At 39.9% G+C, this 10,619-nt stretch overlaps 1 protein-coding gene across 1 annotated transcript; it reads right to left on the reverse strand.

The window, feature by feature from the left end:
* Window positions 1–4,585: 4,585 nt before the first annotated feature.
* mrpl46 (mitochondrial ribosomal protein L46) lies at window positions 4,586–8,277 on the reverse strand. Its single transcript, XM_015379833.1, has 3 exons — window positions 8,074–8,277; window positions 7,477–7,647; window positions 4,586–5,290 (listed from the first exon to the last, which is right to left on the reverse strand). Exons 1-3 carry the CDS (start codon window positions 8,273–8,275, stop codon window positions 5,043–5,045), a joined length of 621 nt encoding a protein of 206 aa, XP_015235319.1. The 5' UTR covers window positions 8,276–8,277; the 3' UTR covers window positions 4,586–5,042.
* Window positions 8,278–10,619: the final 2,342 nt, after the last annotated feature.

The following is a 10,619-nucleotide window of genomic DNA, read 5'->3' on the forward strand; positions in this document are numbered from 1 at the left end:
TATTAAGACGTACAGTACCAGAGCAAGGACATTACTACTAGTTAATGTGAATGGACCAAAATAATAAACTGAATACATCACAACACACATGAAAACTTTTTAGGTACAAATGGAATCCCTTATTTTTAAACACAAAGTCGCTCCAGGCATCCCATTCATGTCTTTACTCAGGGTCTGGTCCCAGGTATATTGATTATTATCTCCCTGCAGTGGTCTGGATTGGTTCTGTTATGTGGAGCTTATATGCAGTTGTTTTACTTTCTACTTGCAGCATTTACCCTTACACATAAAATGGCAACCAAATGTGTCCAGATTATAGAAAGCCTTTAATTATATAAAAACCAAGTGTCTCAGAAAATTAGAAGCCTATTGAAGTTGCATATTAGGAAGTTATGGTGTCGCATTCTAGATAGTTAACTAGCTTATTAACAGAAAAGGCTGGCAGTGTCTCAGTTTGGGTCAGAAGACTTCACAATTATAGTAAAAGACTGCTGACTTGACAGTTGTCTATAAGACAATCAATGCAACCTTCCACAGGTCATTGCTAAAGGAGCTGTTTGTTTACACGGTTCTGTTTCCATGCATGTTCATAGAAAGTGAAAGGAAAAGAGGTCTGTTAGGAAAAAATGCATCAACAGGGATAATGGCAACCTTGAAAGTATTGTCAAGAGCAATCTATTCAAGAATTAATGGGAGTTTCTTTAGGATTGAGACGGGAATTATTGCATTGAGACCAATAACTTCTACACATTGGATAGAAATTTCATCTATTTTTTTTATTAAGGGTATTGCGGAGGATTTATGTGAATTTTTGAAAAGAACCGCCCTCTCCACTTTAAAACAAACTGGACATACACAGCCCTGTACCCGCTCCTGAGAGTGAACGCCTGTTAATCCTGTGCAAGGGCATGCAGCCCATTTCTCCTCGAGGAGGTGCAGGGACTCAGTAATAACATGGTCGCTCGGATGGATCTCATCTAATCCATATTTATTTGTTAAAAAAGTTCCCCTGCAAATAAGACTACTGGTACATTAAATAAATCATGACATGCTAGTATCTGTGTGTGCTGCAGTGAAAATGTGGACATGCTGGTGGGGTAAATAAGGATCTGTGGAAACAGTATAACTACTAACTAGGCAAAAGTTACAAATATAGAGGTAGATAACTTTGACTAGCAGTGATGTCAAATGGATTTGTCCAAATAGCCAAACTTAAGCTGTTAGTAGAAACTTTGCAACCGAGGAATCTGTGGGAAGCCCGACCTGTGCTTTCAGAGTTCACCATCGCGTGAAAGAATCTCCCAAAAACACTCTCCTCTTTTTTTTTTTTCTTCTGAGGCCTTTCTCTTCTTCTCATACACTTCTTAGACACTTTTTTCTTACAACTCTTCATTTTTAAAGAACCACGGTGAGAAAGATGAGCTTGACTGGATGAAAATATAGCTCACCGCACATCTACGCCTACAAAGTGAGCACGCGCAGAAAAAATATAGCTAGCTGGGGACGAGCAAGTAGGACGGCCTTACGTAAACATGTCACCAGAATGATTGACAATTAAAAGGACCACTTATTTTGATGATCCACCTGGAAATAAAAGGTCGTCCTCTATACCTTTAAGCCACTCTTAAACAAGCGACAATATCAGAAGTGTCTCACCTGGACTGGAAATAAGGAAGTCCAAAGACCTCTTTTCAGGTGAAAGAAAGAAAAATTAACATTCAATTTGAAAATCAATGTCTAAGAATGTGCAGGAAGAGCGTAGATGCACAGGATCCTGTTACTTTAAGCCCAGTTTGAAGTTTCCACAGTCAGTAATGGATGAAGGTAAGCTGACATCTGCTGGTTCCAGTCCACCGTGTTTTTTAAGTCCAGAACCGATGCAACCATCTGGCTTTAGATTCCAGAGCTCTTCATGCTTTCATTTTGCTGACACGCATTATGAAGATACTGATTCAACTTTTCCAGCTGGACTTGGGTCCGACTCACACTGCCAAAGGTTCCCAAAGCTGTTTTAGTCACCATGGTGTTTCTGTGAACTTAGCAGTTATTGTTATAGGAAGATGAAAGACGCCAGAACCAACAATGCAGATGACCTGAAGGCTGCGAGCAAAGGAACCAGGGCCTCTGTTACCCCTCAGACGATCATCCCATCCAGCAGCAATTTAGGCAGTAACTCATTGAGGCGTTATTTTTAAGAAGACAAGACATTTCTATTCAAAACATAATTTTTATTATCGTCATACAATAATTAACATTACAAAAAAAAATAGCTCTCTTTGTATAATCAATCTAAATGATTTACTTTCTGAAATTTGTTCTAAAAAATGTTAACCTTTGTTGAGATATTCTTTAATATACACTATGGTCAAATGCTGAATAAGAAGAAACCAGACAAAGAGACAAAAATAGGGTTGCTAGAAAAAGAGAAGCTATATAAAAACCTACAATGGTAATTTATCATGCAATAAAACATTAAGAATGTTAGCCTGACACAGAAATGCTTCATGAAAGGACTCACATGCAATAATTTCCAGAAGACAGGTAGAAACATTGCTCCATGTGGTAAAGATGGCTTCACAAACTAGTCTGGAACTGATGGAAGCCATCAGGATGATCTAGAATGATTTTTTTACATGAAGGAGAATACATCTCCCTTCATTCACCCTCCGGTGAAAAGTTAAAACAGGTAAGCTTAGGGAGTGGCCGTGCTCTTTGAGATTTTATCTTTTGGTTTTTGACTTCTGGACTGGAGAAAGGTAATTTAAGAGTCCCTGCCTAAAGTGGAGGAGTTCAATTATCGTTGGGTCCTGTTCAAGAGTGAGGGGAGAATGGAGCGGATCAATAGATGGATCGGTGCGGCTGCTTCTATAATGCTGCACCGGTCTGTTGGGCAAAAAGGCAAAGCTCCTGATTTACCGGTTGGTCTACTTTCCTACCTTCACCTATGGTCTTGAAATCTGGACCATGACTGAAAAACTGATATCAAGCAGCTGAAAGGAGTTTTCTCCTCAGGGTGGCTGGGCTCTCGCTTAGAGATAGGGTGAGGAGGGTCATTTAGAAGAGGCTTGGAGTAGAGCCACTTCTCCACATGGAGAGGAATCAGCTGAGGTGGTTTGGTCATCTTTTTTCACTCACCCGGACACCTCCCTATGAAAGTGCTCCAGGCATGTCCCATCGGGAGGTCAAGGGGGACGACCCAGGACACGCTGGAAGGACTATGTCTCTCAGTTAGCCTCGGCCTCCCCCCAGACGAACTGGAGGAGGTGTGTGGGGAGAGGAAGACTGGGAGGCTGCTGAGACTGCAGTCCCTGCTAACCGGTCCCAAATAACCGGGAAGACAATGAGTAAACGACAAGAACGGGTTTTTGAGTTGAAGTCAGTAAAAGCGAGGACTTTAATTTGGATCGAAGGTCCCTCTGAATCTTCTCTTGAACTTTATGTCCTGTAACCCTCAGTCTGTTAAGAAATATAAAACAGTCGTCCTGACTTGGCAGTAAAGTATAGGATGGGGAGAAACCTTCCTGATCCATCTGAGTAATCCTGTCAAAGACAGGAAGTCCTGACTGGTCAGGATTGACAAAAAATAGCATTTATATGGAGATTTTGACTCATATTAAATTATAACTTCTAGTATTAGAGGAAATTTGACAAAAACTGTTTTTATGTGTTTGTGCCTTGTTATATTTTATTCTTAATTCCTCAACTAATTTCTAAAATGTACTCATTTAACCTAAAATGCATTTTACACGTGTCTCAATATTCACTTGGAGGGTTTAGCTGTGGGGCTGCTCTTAACTACTATTACTTTCTTGATTTTCACTGTTTGATACAACACTAGAATCAATATGTTGCATAAGTACACAGACTACAATACCAGAAATCTATTTTTAGATCAGATTAAATAAATAAACTGATTCCTAATCTTGAGAACTGGAATAAGCTCTTGAAATTTGAATCTGAAATACAGCCCTCGTGTCTTTGATCTGTTTCGTTTTCTTGGACACTTAAGCTTTACCTACAAACTTGATATTCCCCTCTGTCAAAAGTCTCAGCCTGATTTGCAATTGTTTCATGGCTGTTTTTTCTGTCTGGTACCTGCTTGGTTCAAGAACCTTGACATTTCCTAATTACAGACTTGTCGCTGTATTCAAGAACCAAATCAACTGCCCAGACGCACATATATATTTCCTGAGAAACAAGCAGTTCCATTGAAACAGCTCATGCAAAAGCTTAAATAATCTCTGACATAAAGCCACCAAAGAACTTTCTCTGCAAGATTTCTCAAAAACAATTAAAAGTCAAGCCAAGGTTCAGACATATGCATTAAAGTTGTCCCTCTTTTTGTCGGGGTTAAATATAACCCTTCATAAAGATCCAAATTATAATTCAGACGAACACTGAGCTTAACTCATCCTTCCTTCAGCCAAACCCTCCTCATAAAAAAAGCTTATTTTAAAAAGCTCAGGCTGGTCTGTCCCAGATTATTATCCCGGTGGATCATTTTATACATGACAATGCATACATCACATTTTTTAGATACTTTCCCATTTCCTACTTATTCTTTATCAAACATTACTTCACTGACATGACTGAACGGGTCAAATGCTTTATTTAAAAATCCAAAACTAATAAATAAACGCACACAATGAGCGAGCATGAACCTTTTTACATTCTCTACTGAAAAAGAGAGCACTGCCAGCCTGAATACTGAACTGAATGATAAAGTGATAGCTAATCACTGACACCTCACTTCCAGAGCCGTACAACTGGCTGATTTATTGCCTAGAGGAGCAAGCTGTGGATAAAACTGTCAGCCGTCATTGTCCCACTGCAGAGGAATCCTACTAAGACTATGTTTGAATTTCTTTCATCTTGTTTAACAAAATGATACAGTTCTCCTAAGGACACACAATATATTTTAAATTTTTATTTTGATGAATATCAGTTCCTGAGGGGGAAAAAAACTGTATTACGAAACAAACCAAATATTTATTGAAAATGGATGACAGATCAACAACAAACTGTATTGAATAAGTCTCTGGTCACAAGCTGAGAACGAAGCGGTCAACCTTCATCATGTATGCTGGTTTCAGGTATTTCTGCAGCTCACTTTTCTTCAACCAAAGCAGAGCCGAGTTTGGAGCTTTTCCTGGAGCGCTGTCAGCCAGGATGGCTTTGAAGAAGAACACCTTTGTCCCAATTGAGCTCTCGGTCCGAGTGGCCTTGGGCAGTTTGTACTTGTAAACACCGCAGGGAGCGTTCCCGAGGAAAGTTGCCTTGAAATCAGCTGCTGCGGACAGGAGGAAAGGGAGGCGAGTGTTATCAGGCGGAGGCGAAGGGTGAAGCAAACAGGAACGTGCAAACATGCTCAATGTTTTGACTCTCTTACTGCTGTTTGAATCAAACATTTGCTGCAACTCAGCTGTTGCCTCTGCTCCTGACTCTGAGCTGCAGCAAAATCTCTTAAACTAATCTCGTTTCAGGCAAATCCACCCCCCCCCCCCCCCCCCCCCCAGACGTCTCAACATAAGAGTGAAGCAGCAACACCGGCTTGTTAGATGGGCTGCTCCCCTCTGAGTCCAGCTTTATTAAAAATGAATCAACTTGTGCAGTTGAAAGACACTTTAAATAAAAAACCCTCCACCAAACAAAGCATTGTAACGTGAGAAAGACGGTCTTCATAGAAGGTGATTGATGGAGCAAACTCCTGATAAAAGAAGCCCAGTAGTTAAATGCTGAGTTAATCAAGTGCTGATTACTTTGTAGACGCTTCAGCTTAAAGGCTTCATCTAGCTGCATGCCAACAACTGGCTGGCTTTGTTTCAAGTGTCTGCTGTGTTAGAGACCTGCTGTGGGAACTTCATTGTGGTTAGCTTTAACACAGTGTTAGCTGGAATAGAAAGGATGCGTATTGACGAGACTAGCTAATCGAAGCTCAGAGTCAGAAGGAGAGAAAGCTCAGGAGTCTCATTTATAAAACATGAGTAGCTGCAAAAAAATGGACCTGGAAAAAGATAACATTCATTTCCATGCAAATTTGTTGATTAAAAAAAAGAGCAAAAAAAACAAAACACGGATAGTGTGTGATCCCACATGAAAACTTTTGACCCATTTGTACATAGATTTTTTTTAGAGAGGGTAAACTGGCGACACAGATCGGACTGTAGGGAACTGAAACCAGATCGCATCTTTACTCGATTTTACTTTGCAGGAATCGTTAATCATAGATAGATCTTATTAGATAAGATAGGATCTGTGGAGGAGCTGAGCAGAGATCCAAAGCTCAGGGGGAGGAATATGTTTGGAGGTAAAGTAGAGGTTGCATTTCACAAGTCTGGCCTCTACAGCAGACAAGGAGGAAACCATTGCTTACACTTGAAACCACTATGTGGTAGAAAGCCAATGTACAGCTATAAAGCACGGTGGAGGCTCTATCATGCAATTATAAGGCTTTTCTTTTATTCTACAGAGGCAGTAGATGAAATGCTGGATGGAGCTGAGAGGAGGGCTAATACAAAGAAATCAGGTTGGAGACGATGACTTGAGACGCAGAGGTTGATCACCTTCCAGCAGGATAAATCTGAACCCACAGACAGATGCTGGAGAAAGACAGATACATCAGGTAGCAGACATCATTGTCTGATAAACACTTTGGTCGTTTATCGTCTTGTATCAGTATCAGCCGATCCGTACACGTGTTTTCACATTCATTAGTGCATTCAGCAGCCGTGCCATAAAATCATGCCGTGAATTTGCTCCTCGCCTCATATGTTGTCCATTGGTAATAATTTCAATGATTTGTTATGAAATGTTTCTTTTTGGCTAAAATTTAGATTTATATAATATTTCCTATTATTGTGTAAAAAAAAAAAATCTAACATAAACCGAAACACAAAAAAAAAAAAAAAAAAAAAACAGCACATTTTAGGGTTTGCATTGGTTAAATTGATTTAAACATAATCGGTATTGGCCTTAAAAAGCTGTATCAGTGATTTCTCTTCAATATGCATTTATAAAAGAAAGTAAGATGAAAAAGCACGTATTATATTAATTTCAAATCACAACATTGAGCTGTTTGGTGTCTTTCCATCACTTAAAATCCCGATAAAATATATTGTTTGTATTCAAAATAAAAATTAACAGAGTTTTTACATCTCGAAAGCGGATATTTCTCTAATGTTCTAGATTTTAGTTGATCTCCATCGTCAGGTTTAAATTTTGACATTAAGATAAAGTTTCATATGTTAAAAAAAAACAACCGCTTCTCACTTTGATACAACGTTAATAAGATATTTATGTAGTATTAATCATTTCGGCTGATTTCATCTTTTTTTCAGGGATGAAGAGGGGATTTTAGGCGTATTAACAACTGGTGGGAAAAAGAAGATCAAGAACATTCCAGAGTAAGAACAATTTAACAGACTTTAAGAAATCTAGCTATTTAAAAAAACAAAAACAAACATTAACTTGTGATACCTGAAACGGAGCTGAGAGCTCGTTCTGCCGTCTGCCGCAGCGTTTCTCCCTCCTGCCACGCTGCCTGAGGAAGCAGCCACAGCTTCTCTGCTCCCACCTGCTGCTCAGCCAGCAGCACCAGCGAGTCGGCCAGACAGCGCTGCACCGAGGTCAAGTCCTTATCTGCGTCGGCTAGAGGAGATAAAGGCAGGCAGACGGGACACATGACCGTTCGCTCTGCTAGTGTGAGCAGATTTTACACTAACTTTCCAAATGTCACAGGAAGGAAAATGCCAATTGAAGGTTCTGGAGAAGGCAGACTTTCTGAATGCCAATGCGAAAAAAAAAAATAATAATTCCATCCAGATTCTTCTGAGCTACTTTTCTTTATGTTGAATATTTCTGTTTTACTAGATAGCAAATATATTTCATATATTTTCCAATTAATTCTAAATCAATTAAGTTCATTTATATGGCATCAATTAACAGAAGATCACCTCAAGAAGCTTTACACAGACGGTTCTATCAAATCAGACATTCAGATTGGTTAAGAATGTTCATCGAGAGTGAAGCAGACATAGAAAAGGAACACAGATCCATTCCAGTTTCTACACGGACCTCTGAACCTTGGAGCAGGCTGGAAGCTCTTTAACCTCTGCTCCCAGGTGTCCTCCAGGTCCTGAGCCATCATGATCTCTTGGTCATCACGTCCCTCCTCTTCATCCGAGTCGTAGTCGTCAGCCTGCTTCCGACTCATCCTCTCTGCGTCCTCCATCAGCCGCAGCTCATGGTCCGACAGCAGGCTTTTCTCCAGCTCCATCTGGAAATAATTCAGAGTGAGCATAAATCTGCAGCATCTAGTATCTTTGTACTCAAACTGAAATTTCGATTATAATGTAAATTGTAGTTGACAATAAAGAAGATTGATTGATCTGATTGATCTGCCAAATCTTGTCTTTAAAAACAAACAGAAACATGTTCAAAATGTAGCCTTTTCTCCTCCTTAAGATTTTGGAGAAGTTATGTTTTTTTTTTTTTTTTTTTTTAGTAAAGGCTAGGAGGCAGTGAGACGATAATTGTAGTGTTTCTGTTTGATACTTATACAAAATCCTGGATTTTTTTTTTTTTTTCATTGTAGAAATAGTGTGTCTAATATATCTTTGTGTCTACTTAGACAAAAAAATGTAAAAGAAAAGAGAAAAAAAGAAGAAGAATCAAAGAGTCTATACTTCTCAATGATAATCAATCAAAACGAGATTGTATTTACTCCTAAGAGAGACATGCAGTTTTTTTATAGCAGCTTACTGCAGAGGAGTTTTTAGCCTTTTTTGGTGGTGCCTGAAGCACCCCTAAATTAAATCAAAAATATGTTGCAGAACATATTGCCCCGTGCTTAACACAAACACAATAATATGATAACCAGTCCTCTAGAGGTGTAAATAATCTTTTTATATCGATGCATCGATCCGACAGCCGACGATCCGATGCACTGACACGTCCGCAAGAGTATCGATTCATGTTTTTTTCTCCTACTATTTTCATCCATTTGCTCCTGGGCGTAATTCTGACTCCCATGCTGCGGTGGTGCTAAACACATTTTGCCCTCTTACCTCGCTTCCTTTAGCCACTACCCTCTTTCTGCATGCACACACACACACACACACACACACACACACACACACAAACAGTAGGCAAGACAGAAATGGCAGATTCTTGAGTATCAAAAAACAGTCGAGTCGTTGGGTCAGGAAATTGATACTGAATCGAATCACCATGATAGGTGTGATTTAGACCCCAACAGTCCTCGTGTTTGCTGAGCTTAGACTTGGGTTACTCTGTATCCCCTACCCTCTGTTGGTTGGAGTTAGTTAACCTTACAGGTTTTCAGTACCAATGTCCTGTTTAAACTGGAATGAGAGACTCTAGCTGCTGTCATAAACATATGTTAATTACAGCTAAGGGGTTAATAGCCTAATGATGCAATTATTAGGGGCTAATATTGCACAGTCATGTCACAATTCGGATCCCAAATGGCTAATAGTCCTTCTAGGTATGTGACAGCCGGTTTCCTGGTTCAAGCCCCAACTCTATCCTTCTCTTGGAGGAGTGTTGGCCTAGTGGTTAGAGCAGTGGGCTTGTGCTCAGAGAGGGTTGCAAATGTTAAAGATAGGCTGCTTTATTTAGCAAATTTATTTTTTTATTTCTTCTATAATTCCCATGTGGACCCTTGCGTGTCCTACATGTCTTTACCCGTGTGTGTGTGCGTGAATCTATGTCAGTGGATCTATATTTGGGAAACTGGTCAGGAGCCATCCTGCTACTGGTCTTGGAAGAGAAAGTGTATCTTGGAGCAGCGATCCTCTCCAACATGCAAAACAGTTCAATGTTAGGACAAGTCCATCAGGTTACCCTCTGTTACCACAGCAGCTTTGAACTATAAGAGTCTTGGGGCCGAGGTGTCCCCACACCCCCTGAAGGATAAGTCTTTACCTGTGTCATCAGCAGTATCACATAGAGGTAGAAGGAAACAGAGCGTCAAATAAGGTGTTCCTCCCTTCAAGAGGAAATGTCATATTTAAATGGCATTTCAGAGTTCCTGAAAATGCTGAATTCGACTGCACCTCCTCTATGCAAAAACAAAATCTGTTCTAACATCCCCAGAACAGTCAGTAGTTTGTTGTCACATTTGGACCCCTGACCAGATCCAAATATGTGCAGGAAACATAATATCCTCACATATGTGTTATAGCCAATAAACTATCGTATTAAGGGTGCAGTTCTGTTATATTTATTGACTGCAGCTGCAGGTGAAGTAAATTCAGGTGTTCTCATTGCTTCATGAATAAAATGTATGGTTATCCATCCCCATCATTAAAAAAAGGATCTGATTCGATCCCCACAGCCTCCACTCTGGGCTCCTGAGCTATAACCTTTAACCCCACACTGCTCCCCGTGCGCCACACGATGGCAGCCAACTGCTCCCCAAGGGGATGGGTTAAATGCAGAGAGTTCAATTCTCCAGTGTGAGATCAATACATTTCTATTCTTCTTCTATTCTTCTAGTAATGACAACCGAACTGCAAATCCATTTGCATTATAAGTCCTGCTGTGTGCAGACAGCCTCATTATGGACACCAGATTACTTTAAATAATAATAATAATAA

The sequence above is a fragment of the Cyprinodon variegatus genome, unplaced genomic scaffold (assembly GCF_000732505.1).
Source record: "Cyprinodon variegatus isolate N-32 unplaced genomic scaffold, C_variegatus-1.0 Scaffold201, whole genome shotgun sequence".
Lineage (NCBI taxonomy): Eukaryota > Metazoa > Chordata > Actinopteri > Cyprinodontiformes > Cyprinodontidae > Cyprinodon > Cyprinodon variegatus.

Bases quoted from the DNA above. Each gene is read 5' to 3' on its own strand.
- mrpl46 (XM_015379833.1), bottom strand. From the start codon at position 8,275: ATGGAGCTGGAGAAAAGCCTGCTGTCGGACCATGAGCTGCGGCTGATG. The intron at 7,648-8,073 runs GTCCGTGTAGAA...TATCTCCTCTAG, and splicing joins GCCTGCTCCAAGGTTCAGAG to CCGACGCAGATAAGGACTTG. The intron at 5,291-7,476 runs GTATCACAAGTT...TCCTGTCCGCAG, and splicing joins AGCTCTCAGCTCCGTTTCAG to CAGCTGATTTCAAGGCAACT.